This window comes from Tachypleus tridentatus, chromosome 11 (genome assembly GCF_004210375.1).
Source record: "Tachypleus tridentatus isolate NWPU-2018 chromosome 11, ASM421037v1, whole genome shotgun sequence".
In the NCBI taxonomy this organism is placed as follows: Eukaryota; Metazoa; Arthropoda; class Merostomata; order Xiphosura; family Limulidae; genus Tachypleus; species Tachypleus tridentatus.
This window is the reverse complement of record NC_134835.1, coordinates 11,411,811-11,436,146: the sequence shown is the minus strand read 5'-3', so window position 1 is coordinate 11,436,146 and position 24,336 is coordinate 11,411,811. Positions and strand designations below refer to the sequence as shown.

General features: G+C 31.7%; 1 protein-coding gene across 1 annotated transcript; it reads left to right on the top strand.

Annotated features, from left to right (window-relative positions):
• The first annotated feature begins 12,809 nt into the window (after positions 1-12,809).
• On the top strand, positions 12,810-23,341 carry LOC143231427 (uncharacterized). Its single transcript, XM_076465968.1, has 4 exons — positions 12,810-12,931; positions 17,203-17,547; positions 20,601-20,822; positions 22,653-23,341. Exons 1-4 carry the CDS (start codon positions 12,854-12,856, stop codon positions 22,869-22,871), a joined length of 864 nt encoding a protein of 287 aa, XP_076322083.1. The 5' UTR covers positions 12,810-12,853; the 3' UTR covers positions 22,872-23,341.
• Positions 23,342-24,336: the final 995 nt, after the last annotated feature.

Sequence of the window (24,336 nt, the reverse complement as noted above, 5' to 3'; positions counted from 1 at the left end):
TGCAAACTTGTGACTAACGTCCTTTTCTCTAAATGTCTCCTCTGAGATGTAAGATGTTGGTTTCATTTTTTATATCTCCTAGCAATCTAATTGCACTTCACCTAAATAATTTCATAATACAGAGATCCCCTTATGCCATTTTTCTACGTGTGCATATTACTTCTAAAAACATAGATTTCTTTTATCTACTTTTCATTTCTGAAGCAATTTTTAAAAATTATCTAAAAATACCAATTGCTTAATTTTCTTTGAGATAACAAGCTGCTTTTTGTTAAAGTAATCTAAAGAGCAGGAATTTATAATGCAATCAATAAATGTATGATATTGACTTAATGGGGTCTGTGCAAGTAAGTAACAAGTTTTTTTCTTTTAATTGCTGACTTAATTGCTGGTACTATCCAACACCAACATTGTTTTTTTAACTATTGATTAGAGGGAAGGCAACAGGTTATTATCATATGCCACCTTCATGTCTCCCCACACCACCTTTATTCTTACCATGGTTTGAGGAACAGTACCAATTAATTGGATACAGTCTATTAGTGAGGTCTTTGAAAGGTTAATTTGCAAATGCCACTTATCACTCAGTGGTAGTATGCAGCAGGTTTAGATAAATTGATTGCATGAGATAAATTGGTCTTGAAATGGACTGTAATTGGTCACTCCATGACAGTGATATGTTCCCCATAATTTTTTAACTTCATAGTCTTTTCAATATTACTACACAACAACTTTTTTTAAAAAGTTTTGCTTCCTGAAAAGTTTTTGCTGATTGTGACAGGTACCTGGTGGGTATGCACAAATATAGTTTTGGTTTTGCTTCATCACATAGGAACTCTGAGAAATAGACAGTTAAATGTTTACTGGCAATAATGTATTTAATTGCATTTATGTTTCTAATATGCTATTAGGTTCAACATAATTAAAAGTGTTTTGCTCCTGATTTTCATTTGTATTCAATGTCCGGTGCATCATGTTGCAGTGTCCAATCGTAGACAGCAAGCATTGATGGATTCCAGTTGTCTGATATTGTTTTTCCATTGTAGCAATGTCCTGGTGAAACCTTTCACCGTGTTCTCGCTGACAGTACCGAGATTTGCGTGGAAGAAGTCCAAGTGTGAGTGGAGGAAATGAATCTTGAGTGACATATTGCACTTCATTGTTTTGTATGCTTTGAGAAGTTTGTCTACCAGCTGAATGTAATGTGGGGCTCTGTAATTGCCAAGAAAATTGTCAACAACGTCTTTGAAGGCTTTCTAGGTAATCTTTTCCAGCCCAACTAACAGATCTTTGAACCGCTGGTCACTCATAACATGTCTGATCTGAGGGCCAACAAAAATGCCCTCTCTGAACTTGGCCTCAGTTATTTTTGGGAACATCTGTCTTAAATAAGGAAAACCTTCACCTTCTTTGTTCATTGCTTTCATGAAATTTTTCATAAGTTTCAATTTTATGTGAAGAGGAGGCAAATAAATCTTTGCCGGGTCGACAAGTGGTTCATGCGCCACATTTTTGTGTCCTGAACTATGGAGGGGCCAGCTCTGTCTAGAATAATGTGACTCTTTGGCATGACTGTCCCATTCACAGGTGAAACAACAATACTTTGTTTCGCCAAGCTGCAGTCCCAGTAACAGAGCAGCGACTTTTAGATCTCCACAAATATTCCAGTTGTACTGGATGTGCTTCAGCAACATTTCCATGTTCTCGTAGGTTTCGTTAATGTGTGCTGCATAGCTAACAGGTATTGAAGGGTGAACGTTGTTATTGTGTAACAGAACAGCTTTGAGGCTTAACATTGATGAATCAATAAAGAGACACCACTCTCGTGAGACATGGTCTCAACCCAAAGTAGAGAACAATCTTTCGATGTCAACACAGAAACAGAGACTGTCAACTGATGAACAAGTGTATACTCGCCACAAATATAGCAGAATGTATCGCGGCTGTTACGACATTGACGAGACATATTTACCGACACTAATCGTCCTGTAAAACGTCTATAACATCTAACTTACTTGTTACAGTGCTTCTGAGGCAATGCTATATTCTGAAGAAATATGTACACACTATAAGGTCTATGTTAATCCAATGAGCAGCATCTGTGTATGCAAGCCAATTTTATAGCCTGCTGAGACAGTGTCAAGCTGACTCCTGCCTGCCCAGGCTGCATACTTCCACAGAACAGCTTCCAACCTGGCCTGATTTCATGCCTGGACATGCCCAGACTGCACAATACTGTGTTCATAGGTCTCTTACAGAAATGAAAATTCTTGCACACAAATATAAGAAAAAAACATGACAAGGGTGAAGATTTTGATGAAATGGTACGTGATGGGCAAATCTGGATGTGATTTTTGTGATCAGCAGCCAAAAATCTATAAGGAACACCCAACAGTGTTCAAGAAGCAAAAACTTTGTTGTGCAGTGTATATAGTTCCATATTATGGACAGATTTTGTTCGTGTGTGCGTGTCGTGTGAGGTAGGGGGCTTTTGATTGAGTAGATGGTACATGATGATTGATGAATTTGCTGCACTAATTATTTATTTGTGTGGTTTATTCTTTGATTTATTCAGCAAAGTACTTGATTTTCTGTTTAGTTTGTTTATAAATAAGACACTAAAGTTAATGAATCTCAAAATTTGTACCGTAATTTTATTATTATTATTATTAACTGAACTGAATGCATGAATTTTGCATGGAATGATACCAAATGAATAAAAAGTCTTAACATGTGAACATTTCTTACCATAAATAACATTCTTGTGTTTCAGATGGAGCAGCTGCAAGAGTCGGTGTTCAGGAAGGAGACAGAATAATAAAGGTTAGTTTAACTTTTGAAATGTATTTTGTATGATAGAATCTGCAAGTTAGCAAAATAACTAGTTTCATTTAAATCAGGGGTTCCCAACCTTTTGGCACTCGCGACTTGAAAATGTAATTGATGAAATAAAATTAATGTTATCCCAAGCTACTTCTAACAAGGTTACGCGACCCTCTGGGGGGTGCGACCCACTGGTTGAGAACCCCTGATTTAAATAATATAAAAGGTACTTTGCTGTGTTTTGTTTTTGAATTTTGCACAAAGCTACTCGAGGGCTATCTGTGCTAGCCATCCCTAATTTAGCAGTGTAAGACTAGAGGGAAGGCAGCTAGTCATCACCACCCACCGCCAACTCTTGGGCTACTCTTTTACCAACGAATAGTGGGATTGACCGTCACTTTATAACACCCCTACAGCTGAAAGGACGAGCATGTTTGACGCGACTGGGATGCGAACCCGCGACCCTCAGATTACGAGTCGCACGCCTTAACACGCTTGGCCATGTCGGGCCTACTTTGCTGTGTCTAAAAGGCTGATTCCTTTCTTTGATGATACAAGAACATTGGAGTATTTTATTATTGATTAGAAGCTGTTTACTGTCAAAACTGTTTAGGTAAGAAACCTGAGTTTGAAGAAGTGTTTATTTTAAAATGCACTGATCTTGAACACACAAAATACTTTTCTGAACTTAAGAGTTTAATATAGACCTAAGGACAGACTTGTGTGCACTCATTACATATGTGTGTTTGTTATTAATTTTAAAATGCATGCTTTGTTATACAATGTTACGATATCTTAGAGTTGATATATGTGGGACAGATAGTGTGAATTATTTTGTGCTCCTACAAATGTAGGTGATCTAATCTTAGGTTTAACTTATAGTGAATAATTAAAAACCATATTACTTCTGCCTTGATTTTTGAAAAAGGAAGGTGTGTTGGTATGTATCATCTCTGTTTTGTAGGCTTGAAAGATAACCACAGAAACATAAAACAACAGTGTGACTTGTGTATAATGTCTACATTAAGATACCCACTCATCATTCGTAAGGTAATTCTCCTACAAGTTCACTCTGTGAACGATGTAGTAATTTCTCTCCTTATTTTTGTTAACTACAGGTGAATGGAACTTTAGTTACCCAAGCTAATCACAGTGAAGTGGTGGAACTTATCAAATGTAAGTACATTTTATCACAGTTCGTAAGACTAACAAGTGTATTAATCACCATGCCATGTTTAAGTTGTGACAGTTGTAAATATTTTTAAAACTTATGAAGTTTACTTTATGATCAAATGTGAACTTGGTGATTTTTTTGTACTTGTACAGTGTTTACAATGCAGTATTTTGCTGTTTGTAGCTTTAGTTGCTGTACATAAAGAACATGAAATTCAGTGAAGCTTCTAAACTTTGAACCTGAAGTAATATTTTTGTGATCCACCTGAATTTTGGTGGTTTATCAGCAGGCCTTCATTTTTCTTTTTAATACATGTAATTTAACAAACAAATCCATAGCTATGTGTGATGGTGAGGTTTGGTTTATTGTTATTAAATCATTTGTATGGTGTTTGTTTACTTCATTGTTATAAAACTCTTTTTACTGCCAAATTATTTCTAGCTAATGCTGATTGCGTCTTTTTGACTCTTAGTATCCTAAAGTGCTGCTATCTATTGGGTAAAGAAGACACTAAAATTTGATAATGGTTGCAAATGGCACAAAGTTGTAGGACTGGCTGCAGTTGATTTTGGTGGTGAAAGAGTTGAGACTGATTAATAATCAATATTTTTTCCATAATTTTATTTTATATTAATTGACACGTAAAGTTTGTCCAATATTTTAGTTGCTAATGTGCTGTCAATGAAATTCTGAGATAAAATATCTACATAAGCTTAGATGCAGAATTACATTAACAGGGTACATAAATGTATATTGAGTGATAGAAACACTTTAACCCAAGTGCTTTTGATATGTGGACACTTTTTCTCTTTCTGCTCATAATGTTTCCATATGAGGCCACTGATAGGTGTTACACAATTTGTTGTAGCACAGTCTATGGAGGATGCACATAAACTGTAAATACACAACAGAAAACAACATTTTACACAGTCAGTATGATACATTACTAATTAAATAAATTATCATATTTTTTTTGTAAAACGTACAGTATGAATTTGATGTTTTGGCTAATTATCAGCTGTGTAATACAGAGTAAAATACATGTTAACTGTGATGTTCTTTGACTTCAAGTGTTTTGAAGAGAAATGGTAATCCTAGTAAGAAATGATAGTAGATTATAGGGAGATATAGTAGTAAATTAAAAATAATTTTATATAAAAAGCCTAAAGTAAATGTGACCCGTACGTTTTGTACTAGTTTTCTCTAAAGCCTAATTATTATTAATATAATAGTTTGCAAGCATCATTAATCAACATTAAAGTTTGATGTTTTGAATAAAACACTTTTACATTTGAAACCCCAAATTTTCAGCTTACGATTACATATACTCCAGATAAGTAATATTTATTACAGCGTATTTTAGATGCAATAGAAATTGTTAAGCATTATAAAATTTTATGAATAGAACTCATAAACTTGTCCAAATTGTTTTTCACAAAAGCCTTCTGCTATTGGTACTTTTATTACAATATTTTCTTTCTCAGCATACTTAGTAACTTCTTTCTACCATTTATAAACAGTAATTTCAGAAAAGTAATAACAGGATGTGTGAGTCATTTTGTTTTTACAGAACATAAATTTAAATAGTAGTACCCTCCTTACCAGAACACGACTTTTTGTTTTCACAGAACATAGATTTAAATAGTAGTACCCTCCTTACCAGAACACAACTTTATTTTGTTTTCACAGAACATAGATTTAAATAGTAGTACCCTCCTTACCAGAACACAACTTTATTTTGTTTTCACAGAACATAGATTTAAATAGTAGTACCCTCCTTACCAGAACACAACTTTATTTTGTTTTTACAGAACATAGATTTAAATAGTAGTACCCTCCTTACCAGAACACAACTTTATTTTGTTTTCACAGAACATAGATTTAAATAGTAGTACCCTCCTTACCAGAACACAACTTTATTTTGTTTTCACAGAACATAGATTTAAATAGTAGTACCCTCCTTACCAGAACACAACTTTATTTTGTTTTCACAGAACATAGATTTAAATAGTAGTACCCTCCTTACCAGAACACAACTTTATTTTGTTTTTACAGAACATAGATTTAAATAGTAGTACCCTCCTTACCAGAACACAACTTTATTTTGTTTTCACAGAACATAGATTTAAATAGTAGTACCCTCCTTACCTGAACACAACTTTATTTTGTTTTCACAGAACATAGATTTAAATAGTAGTACCCTCCTTACCAGAACACAACTTTTTGTTTTCACAGAACATAGATTTAAATAGTAGTACCCTCCTTACCAGAACACAACTTTATTTTGTTTTCACAGAACATAGATTTAAATAGTAGTACCCTCCTTACCAGAACACAACTTTATTTTGTTTTTACAGAACATAGATTTAAATAGTAGTACCCTCCTTACCAGAACACAACTTTATTTTGTTTTTACAGAACATAGATTTAAATAGTAGTACCCTCCTTACCAGAACACAACTTTATTTTGTTTTCACAGAACATAGATTTAAATAGTAGTACCCTCCTTACCAGAACACAACTTTATTTTGTTTTCACAGAACATAGATTTAAATAGTAGTACCCTCCTTACCTGAACACAACTTTATTTTGTTTTTACAGAACATAGATTTAAATAGTAGTACCCTCCTTATCAGAACACAACTTTATTTTGTTTTCACAGAACATAGATTCAAATAGTAGTACCCTCCTCACCAGAACACAACTTTATTTTGTTTTCACAGAACATAGATTTAAATAGTAGTACCCTCCTCACCAGAACACAACTTTATTTTGTTTTTACAGAACGTAGATTTAAATAGTAGTACCCTCCTTACCAGAACACAACTTTATTTTGTTTTTACAGAACATAGATTTAAATAGTAGTACCCTCCTTACCAGAACACAACTTTATTTTGTTTTTACAGAACATAGATTTAAATAGTAGTACCCTCCTTACCAGAACACAACTTTATTTTGTTTTCACAGAACATAGATTTAAATAGTAGTACCCTCCTCACCAGAACACAACTTTATTTTGTTTTGACAGAACGTAGATTTAAATAGTAGTACCCTCCTTACCAGAACACAACTTTATTTTGTTTTTACAGAACATAGATTTAAATAGTAGTACCCTCCTTACCAGAACACAACTTTATTTTGTTTTCACAGAACATAGATTTAAATAGTAGTACCCTCCTCACCAGAACACAACTTTATTTTGTTTTTACAGAACATAGATTTAAATAGTAGTACCCTCCTTACCAGAACACAACTTTATTTTGTTTTTACAGAACATAGATTTAAATAGTAGTACCCTCCTCACCAGAACACAACTTTATTTTGTTTTCACAGAACATAGATTTAAATAGTAGTACCCTCCTTACCAGAACACAACTTTCACTGGGACTATATGTGAGGATTTGATTATATCTTTATTGAGGTAATTTGTGAATATAGCAATAAAATTATTTTTTCAACACAGTCTAGCACTTGTAGTATATACAAACATTATAATCTATATTAGCACAGTTTAATCACTTTTGCCGTGGAGTACAACTTGGAAAAATCCTTAGAGACATACACGTTTCTAAATATTTTCTAATCGGTTTTAATACTGCAGTTAGTAATTACTAACACAAACAACTGCCTGTAGGGCATCTTTCTTGCTACTGCTATTAAAATACAGATTATTAGCTGTGTTTTTGTGCTATAGTTATTGGTATACCAGAAAAAGTAATATACTAAAACCTCATGACATGCACTAAACAAGATGCTTGTGGAGAAAGGTTAAACCAAGGCTTACCCTTATTATGTGATAAAGAATATACTTTCTGATAATAATTTTGTCTTTATTTATTATATGAGTATCGTATATTCTCCAAACTTCCAGAATCTTTCTATATTTTCAGTCTTTTCAGCTAATATATGCATCTTTGTGTAGCAGACAGTATGAAAAAAAAGTGTCACCTTTTGTAGAGGTTCAGAAACACTCAGTTCTATTAATACAACATTCATTAGATTTCTTAGTGTCTTAAAATCTAGGAAATGAACCCTAAGTTATTACCTTGTCTCACTTAGAACACATGTTTATGAAGAATTACAGTAAATCTGATGGCCATATTGTTTCCTATCATTTTGAGGACTTAAAATTGAAAGCTGAGTTAGATACACAGCAGATTGTGGATCAGCAAGTCTAGGTCAAACATAAGCATGTACATACCAAATTTTAACAAGAAGTGCTTTAACAAGTCATAATGAAGCTTATTCGCAGATTATGAACCAGACTCTAGATTTCTGCCACTTTAGGACATGTCTAATAAAATCATTAAACTTCGAGCAAATATTCTTAGTTGTTCTATATACCATGGATTTAAATTAAAATATAATGAAGTATAGAAATCTTTAGATGCATTATACAGAGTAGCATGTGAGAGATAAACTCTAACATAATCATCATATATTAATGTTAAAATAAATCATCTTACTGTATTTTACTGAAAGTTGTATACCTTCCCAGACTGTTAAACAGTTATTGTAATATAAGGATATAAAATGGTAGCTACGTAAACATTTAACCCTTTTGGCGACCACAGTCGACTTGAAGGCTCAGCACGGCAGGCGATCTTCATCAACAAGATGTAAACAACATATCCTTTTGGCTAATTATCATAATCGCACAGGCCTGTAGATCTACTTGAGGCTAGAACCACGTGCATTTATTTTTTACTTGGGATTTCCAGCTGGTATTTAAACCGGAGGTCACGTGATTTCTATGTTTTCCAGCCTGTGTAGATCATACTGTTCATTGTTTTAGAAGACGCCTTCCTTGTACATTCTGTTGATACTTGTGATGTTACAATGCCGAAAAGAAAAGTTTATACCACTAAAAAAGTAATCAGTATTATTTTTAACGATGAAGAGAGTGACAAAGTTTGAGCCAGATGATAATGAAAGCTTACTTGTAATGGATGAGAGTGATAATGAAGACATTTGTAGCCTGGAATTTGCCCCGCTTTAGGTAAGCATATGGTGTAGTTAGGGTCATATAACTTATTGCACAAACTGACTGACCAAGGCTAGTTCTTGTTAACGGATATATAATATATTGTGCAGACAGCAAGAGCAATGGTGAAAACCCGGTATCTCCAAGACTATTCAGAGAGCAGATTATTCAAAATTTGCTGGAGGGACATGTCAGCAAAGTCAAACGAAAAGGAAGACCAAGTACTGATAAAGGTCAGCGTGCTTGGTGGAAAGACAAAATATTGGACAGTATGAAAACAAAAAACACAAACCTGATTGTACAGTTTACAGTGATAGATACACAGCTGGATGGAAAAGAAAGCAGACTAATTGTTTCTGCAAACAGTGCAATCTCTCCATGTGCTTTTTACCATGCCATGAGATATAACCACACAGACTATCGAAGGGCTGCTGAGCAAATTGTATACAATTTATAATAAATTTATAAATTATCTGTACATGTGGTGGTTGTTGAAACGGATAACTCGTATACCAGAAAACATGTATAGACATTAAGGTGAAAATCAGATGACTCCAACAGGTGTCATAAGACTGACTCGTCTTGAGAAAAAATACGAACTGTAATACAGAAGATATGAAGTAGTAAAAAACAACAACATATCACTGTTTTCCACCTTCAGAATGAATATTCCAAACAGTTGACAAAGAAACTGAAGATAAATGTGAAAAGTAAATCATGACCACATTCTCAATGTCACAGATGTTTGATACCATACAGAACGTGTGCAAACATCCCAAATTAGAACAGTGTGTAGAATATGCAATATAATAGCAGCTGACAACCATCAAACTACAAGAAAACCCAATGGACAGCAAAACAAAATTCCAACAACCTCAAAATTGAATATGAACACCTGTATGCTGTAGAAATAAAAGCAGAAAGACAGTTGAGAAACACAATAGGTGTCTTAGACTGTTTATGTGCAGTAACTAATATTGTGAGGAATGTATATTGTGAACTAAAATATGCATTAAATTACACAAAAGTAAAAAGTTAAAAGACATTTTTTGACTTATCTAGTTGATAACAAATTCATCCAATGTAACACAGAAGCCAGCAAAACCTGGATGTCTTCTTGAAGCCACTCATATCACTGGTTCAAATTCCAGTTGGTACGAGCATGTACAAGTAGATATCAAACTTACATTTATAATTAAACCACCTGTGATTCAAGCTTCATTCTCTTCACAACATATTGTAGTTTTATGAGAATTCCCTTGAAGACAGCAGTTGAAATATAATAGAGTATAATTTAATTGGTGATTAGTATCTAATCATTAGTAACTGATCAATAGGAACCACAATAATATAATACATACTTGTTTGCATCATACCCCAAGTTATCTGAAATTTGATCATCTTACAGGTTGTCATTACTTACTGTTTTGAAGTTAAGAGTAATTGTGAAACTTAATGTTTTTGTCAAGCTGGATCGTACGTATCGCTAACATTACTTGGGAAACCTTGTGGCCCCAACAGCAGGCTTCCTGGTGGTAGTCAATCCAGTAGTGGGTCAGGAAACAGTGTGGCAGCAAATCATAGCTACGGAGCACCAAATAAAGGGTCGCCACCATTTGAGAGGATTACCGGACCACAGCCAGTTGATGTAAACAGATTTTACTGTTTTATCTTGTGGAATGCTTGCAAAACAATCTAGCTAGTTTAACAGTAACATAGGTTAGAGTAAGCTGGCCATGATGCATAACTTGATAATCTTAAAGATAGGACACATCGAGTCTTTAGCAAAAAATGTGTGAGAGATTAAGTAATTGTTTTCAATGACTTCAGTCATTATCTCATTGATGTTTCTCATTTGAAATTGTTTGAATTTTTATAAATTGAGTTTTAACATATTGATGTTATTTAAAAATAATTAAATTTGTTAAAATTTCTTGTGAAACAGTATCTTTGAAATTTCTGTATCTACAAGAGCCTTGTACTTTGAAAATTATTATTTATTAGTAATTGAGAAATGTAATTACAAGTGCTTATATTATGGTTTAAGTGAAGAAAGCTACAATTTTCAGCACTTGCATAATTTATAATTTCTCACATTTTAATCTCTTGTTTGTTATGTGCTTATTTATTGTTAATTTTAATTCTTTTTTTCCTATTGGTATAAAATTAAACTCATCTCTTACGTATTCTCACTGTATTATAGCAAAAGTTTATTAAAAAATGTGTTTTAGGCTGAAAAGCAACATCAGTTGAACAAGGAAAAGATTCATACAATTAAAAAAATGTTAGACAAGGAAGGACGATACTTGGAGGTATGATTTATTTTCTGTCTTGCTTGATAAAGCATACAAAATAATACTTGATATGTAGTGATAAGTGCAGTATTTATATATCAGAAATATAGCTGAAGTTTTCAGAGGAATCTTTCAAACTTTGAAAACATTAGTTTTGATCCAAGTCATTAAGCAGGCTAAAGCGTAATTAATTAGTTTTGATCCAAGTCATTGAGCAGGCTAAAGCATAATTAATTAGTTTTGATCCAAGTCATTAAGCAGGCTAAAGCATAATTAGTTTTGATCCAAGTCATTAAGCAGGCTAAAGCATAATTAATTAGTTTTGATCCAAGTCATTAAGCAGACTAAAGCATAATTCATTAGTTTTGATCCAAGTCGTTAAGCAGGCTAAAGCATAATTCATTAGTTTTGATCCAGGTCATTAAGCAGGCTAAAGCATAATTCATTTGTTTTGGTCTAAGTCATTAAGCAGGCTAAAGCATAATTAATTAGTTTTGATCCAAGTCATTAAGCAGACTAAAGCATAATTCATTAGTTTTGATCCAAGTCATTAAGCAGGCTAAAGCATAATTAGTTTTGATCCAATTCATTAAGCAATCTAAAGCATAATTCATTAGTTTTGATCCAAGTCATTAAGCAGGCTAAAGCATAATTCATTAGTTTTGATCTGAGTCATTAAGCAGGCTAAAGCATAATTCATTAGTTTTGATTCGAGTCATTAAGCAGGCTAAAGCATAATTCATTAGTTTTGATTCGAGTCATTAAGCAGGCTAAAGCATAATTCATTTGTTTTGATCTAAGTCATTAAGCAGGCTAAAGCATAATTAATTAGTTTTGATCCAAGTCATTATGCAGACTAAAGCATAATTAATTAGTTTTGATCCAAGTCATTATGCAGACTAAAGCACAATTAACTAGTTTGGATCCAATTCATTAAGCAGGCTAAAGCATAATTTAATGTTACTTTATCTTTTTATTGTGATTGATATTAAATATGAAATTTCCTGTTATAAAACCATATTAGCAGTGCTCTGTGAAAGATGTTGATTTGATCATTTTTCAGCTAATGAACACCATGCAGATCCAGTTACGTGCATTTGATATATTTAAGTGTTTAACAGTGATGTACATTGTGTCTATTTCCATTTTCTTTGATTAAAAAGGTGTTTCTGTATTTTAAAGCATGAGAGATGGAAATAAGCATTCAGAATTATGTAAAATAAACTTAAAAAACTAATGTTTAATTGCAAAGTTTTCTTGATAGTTTGAGTGGTAAGAGTGAACTTGAAATTTGATAATTGTCTTTCAGCATTAAAAAATTGAATCTGACACATTATTGAAATAGACATTATTTACGATTAAAATTGATCTCTTTTGCCTACTTCAACTTGGATTATTTAATCAAAATTGCCAGAATGTGAGGAAAAAATGACTGAATGATTATGTACAGACACACATGTATACACAAAAAGTTATTTCAAGTTGTTAGTTTATTGTCGAACTTGTGACGCTTTGATTTTTTTTTCAGGACTTAAAAGTGAGTTTTCAAAACATCCATCAGACAAACTCAGAGAAGAAATGAGTAAAGCTGAAAAGAGAATGAAAATTTTGGAAGAGCAACTACTTAGTTTTACTTCTGGGACTTATCCAGATTCTGTAAGTTATATTACATTGGTATGATTCTGTTTAAACATATCTGTAACAATTTGTGCTATTTTCATTAGAATGTTCAACTTGTCATTAGTTTATTTCAAATCTATAGTCTGGTAGCACAAATTTTGTTGTATCAACACTTTCTGATCAATCTAGATGAAGTTTTATGAGAGACATTGAAAAACTTTGGATCGTACAAGTTCTCTGCATGTCGTAGTGTTTTTAATTCCAAAATCAAATCTTGGGTTATATTCAGATATTTTAATTAGATAGGTCTTTATAATAATGAAAGAACAAGTTAACTGTATTCAGTCTGTTTTGTGTGAAACTGAAGTTTAGAAAAGTATGATTATTTCACTAAGTTTTTGCAAAATTCTTTAATATTTTACACAACTTAAGACATTTTTGTTATTGAACTAAGTTAAGCCTGGAGCTTTTTTTTTTACCTTAAACTATTATAAAATTAGTTGCATTATGACTTCAGCTTAAGTTTCAGTAGCTAAAAAAATACAAAATAGGTGACTTAAAATTAGACCATCAAGAAGTCATCCTTGTACTTTTTATGATTTTCCAAAGCTTCATAAAAAGAAGGATGACCTTTGTAACCACTCTGTTTCTTGCAGTATTTTAAATGTGTAGCATATCACAGTAAAATGTTTACAGGTTTGTATTTCAACTTTGCAAGTTGGAAGGAATATTTAGTCAAAATATTGTTTTATTTTGCCCATAAACAGTCTAGCACATGTGAGATAATGTATAAATTATTTAATAATATCCAGTAATGCTTCTGCATGAACGATTTTTCCAACTTTTGTAAATGATAGAATACTCCATAATTATCTAAATAAATGCAGGGTTGGTTTGTTATATACCATTGGATTGCTAATTATCTAAATAAATGAAGTGTTGGTATGTTATATACCATTGGATTGCTAATTATCTAAATAAATGAAGTGTTAGTATGTTATATACCATTGAATTGCTAATTATCTGAATAAATGAAGTGTTGGTATGTTATATACCATTGGATTGCTAATTATCTAAATAAATGAAGTGTTGGTATGTTATATACCATTGGATTGCTAATTATCTAAATAAATGAAGTGTTGGTATGTTATATACCATTGGATTGCTAATTATCTAAATAAATGAAGTGTTGGTATGTTGTATACCATTGAATTACTGATTAACTAAAATGAAGTGTTGGTATGTTATATACCATTGAATTACTGATTATCTAAATAAATGAAGTGTTGATATGCTATATACCATTGAATTACTGATTAACTATATAAATGAAGTGTTGGTATGTTATATACCATTGAATTGCTAATTATCTAAATAAATGAAGTGTTGGTATGTTATATACCATTGAATTGCTAATTATCTAAATAAATGAAGTGTTGGTATGTTATGTACCATTGAATTGCTAATCATCTAAATAAATGAAGTGTTGGTATGTTATATACCATTGAATTGCTAATCATCTAAATAAATGAAGTGTTGGTATGTTATATACCATTGAATTAGTGATTAACTAAATAAATGAAGTGTTGGTATGTTATATACCATTGAATTACTAATGATATAAATAAATGAAGTGTTGGTATGTTATATACCATTGAATTACTAATGATCTAAATAAATGAAGTGTTGGTATGTTATATACCATTGAATTACTAAAATGTCCTCTTGCTATTCTGTGAGTAAATATTCTTTTTATCATTAAGAATCACTTGAAAAATGTCATTTGGAGCCTGTTTCCACAGTTACAGTTAAAATGTACATTTAAACCTGTTTGTTGCATATGGTGTTATTTAATTTTAAAGGTCAAATCCTCACTGACAGTTATCCAGCATGGCCAGGTAGTTAAGGTGCTCGACTGATAATCTAAAACATGCTCGCCCTTTCAGCCATGGAGGCATTATAATGTGATGGTCAATTCCACTATTCACTGGTAAAAGCATAGCCCAAGAGTTGTTGGTGGGTGGTGGTGACTAACTACCTTTCTTCTTGTGTTACATTGTTTAATTAGGGATGGCTAGCATGGGTAGCTCTCATGTGGCTTTGCATGAAATTCAGGAAACACCTGTCAGTGTGGCTGTGTTGGCACACAGTGGTTTAATGTTACAAAATTTATACCCTAGTTTTCTGTTCTTGACAGTTACATTGAAGGCTCTAGAAGTTATATAAACCAAATATGAAAACTGTAAGGTAAAATAAGTTTTTATTTTTAGCAAGAAAATTACCTTTTACTCACACTAAGTGAAGGCTTGAGAAATTCACAGACAGATCTTTACTAGAAATAATTTGTTTGAATATTATATTTTTGTGCTCAACAACTTGTAATGTTAACTAAAAGCTTGTCAAATATTAGGAAGATATGTATAATTCAGTGTTGTAGTATATACAGTTTCACAGTTCCAAGATGTATCTTGTTAACTAAAATTATACTTATGCAGTTAAGGTAATGTTCATTTTAAATTCTGATTATGCTCCAAAATTGTGAAGAGACATTTAGACTGTAAGCTGGACTAATATTTAGCAAATGCCTTTTAACCCCACCCCACCCCCAAAAGAAGAGCAATGGATATTGGCTATCACAACACTTTCAGGATCATTCCAACTTTCTTTGGGTTATCATATGCTCAACAGTTGAAACATGTTATTAAGATTTTTATGATTGTTAGAGATTTGAAATTCGTAATTACAGATGGCATTTTCTAAGTATCTACAGCCAATGAAACTAGAGGACACAAGTTTAAGATAAGGAAAACTGTTTCAGTTAAATCTTGTGAGTCAAAGGCTGTCTCATCTAATTTATATGCAAAAACGGCTCGTTTGGGTTGAGAAAATATTTTACATAGAAGAGTGAACAACGTTTCGACCTTCTTTGGTCATCGTCAGGTTCACAAAGAAGGTCGAAAACGATGTTCTACTCTTCTATGTAAAATATTTTCTCAACCCCAAAGAGCCGTTTTTGCATATAAATTTCTCAACAAGTGGGTTTCTCGACATCACTGATTATGTCTCATCTAATGTGTTGATTTGCATTCAAAATTTTGTTCAGCTACTATTTTATGAATTTGTGTCATTAAGTTTGTCAAATTATAGATTACGATTCAAATTTTCATATTGTACATTTTTAATTTCTTAATTTAAAAGTGAATATTAAAAAAACACACCTAAATATGTACTTTTTGTGTGTAACTTGATATGCTGAATGTAGCATTAGTTCAAATTAGATGTTTGTGATGTCAAAATAAATAGTCTGTAATTTTGTACTTAGTTAGAACCCAAATTACTAATATTGAAAAAAAGAGAATACAAAGTAAGAACTTCCTATATTTTCTGTTTGCTGAAACATTGCTCATGTATACTGAATGAAATGCAATGGACCTGCCCACCTCTTCACCAATGGTTCTTTATATACACTTCTGTGTAGGATGTGAATAACCAATCAGAAGTTTAGAATGTCCCCATGTGGTTCTTTTTCAACCATTTTCAATTTAACAGCATTGTCTTTTCCTTTCAAAACAAACCTTCATGAAAGTTTCATATTTATTTAGACCCAAATACAGCTTGGTTACTAAACATAATAAATTGTAATGGAATTCTATGGTATTGATATAGTAAATTATGATTTTTTTGGTATTTCAAATGTGTGTGTATATATATATATATATGTGTGTGTGTGTGTATGTGTATGTGTGTGTGTGTAAAACCTAAAAAATAAATTGTTTCACATCCTTGTGTGAAATTTCTTAATGCTTAGCAACCTATGACAAACAGCAACTGGGTACAAAGGTTGTAACAAGAAGAGATAATTGTTTGCATAACTTCTCTATTTAATAATATAAATGTTTAAGAAAAATAAGTTTAAAAATTTATTTGTAAATAGTAATCATGTTATGATTAAAAATCTTTGTTCCAAAAATCTCAAATATTATTTGTGTAATCTCTAAAACCTCCTAAATACATTTCAAAGTTTGTTTTCAGTAAGACTGTGTTTAATGTTAGTTTCTATACCTATGAGGTCTATCAATAGACTGACCTCATAACCATCATAAAAAAAATAATTAGAAGATATATATATATATATATATAAACTCTGAAGGTACATTTTGAGTTTGAATCGATTGAGCCTTGGCCAAAAGAGTTATGGTATTGTGTTGTAAAATTAATTTGGTCAATTTTTGCAAATAGAAATATTTTTAGGCTTAACTTTGTAGATTTGATACATTTTAGTTTATTTATCATACTTGTTTATCCAGGTGCCTCGCTCTCCTAAGTCCCCTCCTCCTGTAAGACATCCTGAAAGAGAAACTAGATCAGCAAGTCTTGTTGCTCAACCATCCTGTTACCTTCAGGGAAGAACTCTTGTTCATCAGATATCAGCCCCTGTGCTGCCAAAATCAGAACAGAGAGGAGTCACTTCTCCGAGTTATACAAATAATGCTACTAGAGTAGAATATTTAACATCACCAACTGGTCCTCCATGTTCTCAGGTTAAATGTTATCGTGGAGAGAATGATCTAAGTAATACCATTCAAAAGTCATTACCACTGTCAACATCTTTAGAAAACATTACAAAACCTGCCAGTCCAAAAGAATTGCTGGTGAGTTGAACTTTTAAATCTGACACACACTTACATGTTTTTATTATGATTACACTAGAAACACCATCATGTGATCGAGCAATGCCATCAGATGACAGTCTGGAGATACCTTGACTGGGTAATGAAGAAGATTGTGCTTGAGAATGACATAGTTTAGTTGAAATGTTGTACATTTATAATAATTTTCTTCATTACACATTCAAGTTGTCTCCAAACGTTTCTTTTATATACATAAAATGGGTCCCTCATTATCCAAGTTCAATGCAATCAAATAAGCAAACTTAAAAATATTTTTATGAATATTGCTAGTTATTGTATCTCGTGTACTTGATTAAAATTACTAGAATTATGAGAAACATACCAACAACATAAAGCTGTGACAAATTGAAGTTTTTATTTAGATTTAGATTTGTGATATTTGTTCTATTTTTAATGCATAGAATATCATCAAATGTTAGGCCTTGATTGTCTCAAAGTAAAAGAGTTGCACAGCATGTTACTCATTTCTCAGCATTTTGTTTTTCTTCTTGTATTCATGTTTAGACTCAGAAGGGACCAAAGGTAGTTAAGACAATGCTATCAAATGGTTGTTGATTGTTATTGTTAACCTAAATCCCATTACTGTGAAATTAAATATACATTTATGAGTATGACCAATAGTGAAGTTAGGTTAGGCACAGTTGGCTTCTAGGTGTTTGTGCTGGCTTCAAGATTTGAAAATATTTGTGGAAGCTTAGGGGTAAGCCTATAATGAAGTTGGTACAGCTGTGTGCATGTCATGACCTTTTACAACTTGATTATCATCGGTACAGCTGTGTGCATGTCATGACCTTTTACAACTTGATTATCATCGGTACAGCTGTGTGCATGTCATGACCTTTTACAACTTGATTATCATCGTACAGCTGTGTGCATGTCATGACCTTTACAACTTGATTATCATCGGTACAGCTGTGTGTGTCATGACCTTTTACAACTTGATTATCATTGGTACAGCTGTGTGCATGTCATGACCTTTTACAACTTGATTATCATCGGTACAGCTGTGTGCATGTTATGACCTTTTACAACTTGATTATCATCGGTACAGTTGTGTGCATGTCATGACCTTTTACAACTTGATTATCATCGGTACAGTTGTGTGCATGTCATGACCTTTTACAACTTGATTATCATCGGTACAGTTGTGTGCATGTCATGACCTTTTACAACTTGATTATCATCGGTACAGCTGTGTGCATGTCATGACCTTTTACAACTTGATTATCATTGGTACAACTGTGTGCATGTCATGACCTTTTACAACTTGATTATCATTTCATATGAATGAACTTGGGATCACACAATAGTTAATAAGAAAATATTGATTATATGTGTTTTAATTTCTTAGTTTTATAAAGAAATATTTAAATAAATCCTCAATATTTCGTTGTATGAAAATCATGACATTGTTTCTCTACATCTTGCCCACTCACTAATTCATTTACCATCACTTTCTGAAGTACAGTTTAGCATAAATTACTCGTTATAATACAAAAAGCAAAGTCTGATCTTATAACTTCAAATCTTTTTTTTGTTCACTGAAACATGAACTAGAAAGTCATTCTCTCGCCCATCTTTCACTTTTACCACAAATTGACAGTAATTTTCTGTGACATTTTATATCTGTTAAATTGTTCTGTTAAATTACATATAACATTATTTTTACTACAGTGTATTGCTCATTTCTTATTCAGATTGGAAGTTTTTCTTGTGCTCAGATTGGGTGTCAGATTCTTATATTCTATGTATGTATATTGTTGGTTTTAAATTTCCACAAGAAATAGCACAAAATACACTTGCTTTAAAATAATACATCAAAATGAGTCATATATACATACAAATATTTATTACTCATTTATTCACCACAGCTGTATTCAGAACTTTAAATAGTTATTTTTTTCATCAAATTTACACACAGTTATTTTATAACACAACTGATAAGACAAATTGTTCATCTGTACTCTGTTGTTACAGTACATGCTGCAATAATTGTGTATTAAAAACAAACTATAGTTTCTTTATGGCTAAATTCACAAATGCACAATATAGCTGTGACTATCTGTCTAACTATTTGTTTATGGAATGGGTGATTTATGGTATAATAGGAAAGGTCTCTTGGGCAGTGACTTGTGGGAGTAATAGATAGACCTGAGATGCTATTTTTCATACTTCTGATTTTTAATTCAAAGTGGGCAAGTTAAGATACTTGTGGGTAAAATGTATGCAGCTTACACTTTTTTATTACAAGTTTTGTTGTTTATTAAGCTTCTATTCTCACTTGTAATGTATACAAATGTAATATTACTCGCTGTAAAGAGATTACAATTTTCAAACTTTCACTTGTATTGTACAAGTACCATTCCTTCAAAAACTTGTATCACATCCATACATTTTTATCATGTCTTAGTTTAGAACAATATGATTCATAATCTTGCATTCATAGTGTAATAGCACACATCTTCAAAAGTAATATAAATAATTGTAAGTTAAATTGTAACCTACACACAAAATATAATGAAAATTCCACAGAGAGTAATGGTTGTAATAAATATGCATTAGCTTCTCTCTTAGTTGAATTTCATGAGTTATTTGACTACATTTAATTTTTCACTAAACTGAAGTGATTGTTAGACAACGTTGGGTGTTTGTAGTTTGATAGCAGAGTTATTCACACAATGAAGTAACAGTATGGAGACATTAATATGTAAGATATGAATATTTTAAATATTCATTTGTCAGAACAAATGTTTATGACATTCTCTGTGTTATATGTTTTAACAGTACTTATGAGTTTTTACCATTAATTTTCCCATGCTAATATATCACTATCAGAATGTCTCAATGTTTTATATGTAACTGGAAACTTAAAAACTTAAAACAATAATTATAATCTTTTGAGCTTTTTCTTGCTCTTTTCTATATATATTTCAAGTAAAAATTAAATTTTTATACTTCTAAATATGGCTGCTTTACACATTTCATATTTGAAGTGTTATTTTTGTTCTGTTTAGCATCCTGTTAAGCTCTTACCAAAACATTCTCGTCAGAGTTCCAGTCCAGATTCTTTGCTTCAGTTCCATCAACAGAAAGGGGATCAATATAAACCAGCTTATAGCCTTTCAAGGACACAAAGTGAACTAAGTCATCACCCATTTAGTAGGAAGTCAAGCAATTTAGATCGCTTACCAGATACAGTGAAGAAGAGGAAAAGACAGACAAACATCATTCTTCGGGTTAGTAGGTTTTTCCGTGAAACAGCAAATATGCTCAAAACAGAAAATTCATATCACACAATATTTTTCATTCTATAAATTTTATTCTTTGAGAATTCTTGAAGTGAAAACTGAAATTTATGGCACTCGAGGTATGTTCTCTTAGTTAACTAAATTGTTATGAACAATTTCATTATTTACTCACATTATTTCATTATTCAAACCATAATTACTCACACAACTTTCCAATAATTTGTTAAAGGCATTGAAATGTTTTATTCTTTCCTTTGGGGGGTAGTGGATTTATAAATGACTGTTATATGTATGTTTTAATTTTTCATTATTTTATATTAATAAGTAAATGCACAAGTACATCTGTAATTTGAGTGTATCAGCAAAAATATCCAACGTCAAACTTGAACAAAAGTTTCTATACTGTATTAAAATTTTCATCAAAAACCTGTTGTTAAATGAATTCATTTTTTTGTATCAGACAAATACTTTACATATAACTATTTTGACAAATTTTATGGGTAAAGTGTCTTATGTATAAAATTCTGTCTTTTTGTGTAGGTATTTGAATTTTTAATTTCTAGACAGATCACAGATAGTAATTTAATATTCTGAAGCAGATAAGTTAAAAAATATTTATATAAATATTAAGATATCTTAATATTTGAATACACTTATGATACTTCTTTTTTAATACAGACTTAGAAATGGGCTATAACTTGATATAGTGATTCTGCAGACTTGTATAATACCTAGTAGTAGTGAATGAAAAATACGAAGATATCCATATAGCCAGAACCAGTGTCACTCGTTTTGAATTTCCGTGTAACCATATTCATGGTATCTGTATCTCAAGGTGGTTGAATGAAAATTAAAACTTTTATTAAAATAAAGAACAACATCTCGACTTTCTTAGGTCATCTTTAGGTTTCTTTGTTAACCTGGGGTTGACCTGAGAAGGTCAAAATGTTTTTCTCTATTTTAATAAAAATTTTAATACCCATGCCAGCTATCCTGAGATGCATTTTTACATCAAGTATTTTTCTCATCATTGCAAATTTATAGCATTTAACACTATAAGTATGTTTGAGTTATAACAAACTTTATTTATAACAGACATTCTGCATGAAGAGAAGTCTGTGGTTCACATGAGAGATTGCTTTATACTTGATATTAATGAAAAATAGAGGATTTGCTAAGACTTATTTTTTTTGCATCTTCAGGATTGGATAGAGTTGGTGAGCTCATCACAGCTCGTGATGGTCAGTGTGCTTGACTTGCAACATAGGGTTGTGGGTTCTAATCCCCATCCCATCAAACGTACTTGCACTATCAGCCATGGGGGTGTTATAATGTGCAGTCAGTCTCACTATTTGTTGGTAAAAGAGTATCCCAATATTTGCCAGTTGATAGTAATGTTTAGATGCCTTCACTCTAGTCTTCCACTGCTGAATTGGGGACAGGTAGTGAAGATAGCCCTCATCTAGCTTTGCTTGAAATTCAAAGAACAAATAAACAAAAGTCTGTGGTATAACTCTATACTTAACAACAAACAAACAAATCATATTTAGCATACACAGTGAAGTTTTATATTTACCATTATCTATTTGTTACTTGTATTGATTACTGTACACAAAATATGCCACTGTCAACAATCTAAGGTATATATATGCTGCAAATAAAACTTAATAACTTCAGTTTTACTTTTCATGTTCTAATTATTTTTTATCATACTTTCTGTAGTATTTGTTATTATTTATTTTTTTAATGAAACATTATTGGTGAGAAAAGCCTATTTGGTAAATTATATGTTAAATTTTGTCACTTGTCATAAAACAGGGTCAATCCTTCAGTCATAATGAAAGTTCAACAGATAGTCCTCAAGTAACTCCTCCAGGTACACCCCCACTTTCAGATCTAATATGTGATGGTATGGAAGTTGTGGAAGGTGAAGATATGTGTCACCTAAGAGGTCAGTATTTATTTTGTTTCACATTTCAACATTTTTTTTGTAAAGTGTTTGTTTTACAATTATGTTTCTTGTCTATCTTAGTGTGAGTGTGGATCTTTTTTATACCAGACACTCCTGTACAATATTTCATTAGCAGTAGGTAGTACAAAAAGGGTTAGTTAATATCAAGATAGAAAACAACTTTATTATATATTAAAAAACATTCATTTTAATAATTGCCAGTCAGTCCTCAAAAGTAAGATACAGAAATTTAAAACCAAAATGTATTCTGCTGTATGTTACCTGCTGGTTATTAACAGTTGAAAATGACTTTTTAAATTGTACTTAAATATAGATTTGTTGGTATTGTTAAAGGACATAAATGTATTACAATTATAGTTTTGTGCTTAACTGCTTAAAATGATTAAGCATCAGTGTTAAAATAGGATTAGTAATAATAAATGCAGTATGTGAAGCTAAGATATAACGTGTAGGTTACATTATTTAGTAATAAATAAACAGCTGGTGGTTTGTCTTATTTTACAAATCTGAATACTGTGAAAAACATTGTCATGTCAAAATGAAAACTTAATTTCCTAGCACTAAAAGCACACAAATAAATCATAGCTGATAAAATATGTGAACAAGACTAAATTTCATTTTTGTAATGTAATTTATCATATTTAGTCATCTACAGTTTGTTTTGAATTAATATAAACTAATTGAGAGAGATTGTTTTGAGAATATTTATGAAGAGAAGAAACCTGATGGTTCCTGATTTTAATAGTCATCTGATGTACCACTTCTGTACAGTATCTTTACTTGTTTTAGTGAGCAAAGCTAGACCACATTCCTATTTCTGTAATTTTTCATTGCCGTCAACAACTTCTTGGTGCAACCTGCTTCATAGTGTTGTCATTTGTGCAAATTGTGCTCTGTGGCTTTTAGGGATGTCATACTAGAGATCTGCCGTGTGTTACAACTGGAAACTGTGCCACAACTCCAGCTGTTATACCCGGTAAAGTCTAACACGCTTAACCCTATGGATGGCAGGCCACTGCCAGCTTTACCTTTGGAATTAAAGCTTGTGAACAGCTTAATCTCGCCTAGTCAACAGGTATTTATTAATGCTACTAACAGCACTTTTGTTAATTAATAACTTCAAGGTCCTGTATAGTAGATGATAGTGCTTATAGTTGTTGTCCATTATTTGGCTTGTGTATTTGATATATCAAATAATTTTATCTGTTTGCTCTTCTTTGAGTGCTGTTTATAGTTGTGCATTATTTGACATAAGTATTTGATGTATCAAATAATAATGTTTTCTCTTCCTTGAAGTACGCTTGCTTTTAGTTGTGCATTATTTGATATGTATTTGATATATCAAATAATTATATGTTTGCTCTTCCTTGAAATGTGTTGCTACAATTATCAGTTGCAGAAAAATTGTTGTTATATTTTCCTTCTAATTGCCTTATTAATTTATACTGATATAAATATGTAAAACAGATAATTAAAATATTTAACAAGAATAACATGAAAATATTGATTTAACTGCAGGTTTTGCTAAAT

Bases quoted from the DNA above. Each gene is read 5' to 3' on its own strand.
- LOC143231427 (XM_076465968.1), top strand. From the start codon at position 12,854: ATGAGTAAAGCTGAAAAGAGAATGAAAATTTTGGAAGAGCAACTACTT. The intron at 17,548-20,600 runs GTGAGTTGAACT...TGTTCTGTTTAG, and splicing joins CCAGTCCAAAAGAATTGCTG to CATCCTGTTAAGCTCTTACC. The intron at 20,823-22,652 runs GTTAGTAGGTTT...GTCATAAAACAG, and splicing joins AGACAAACATCATTCTTCGG to GGTCAATCCTTCAGTCATAA.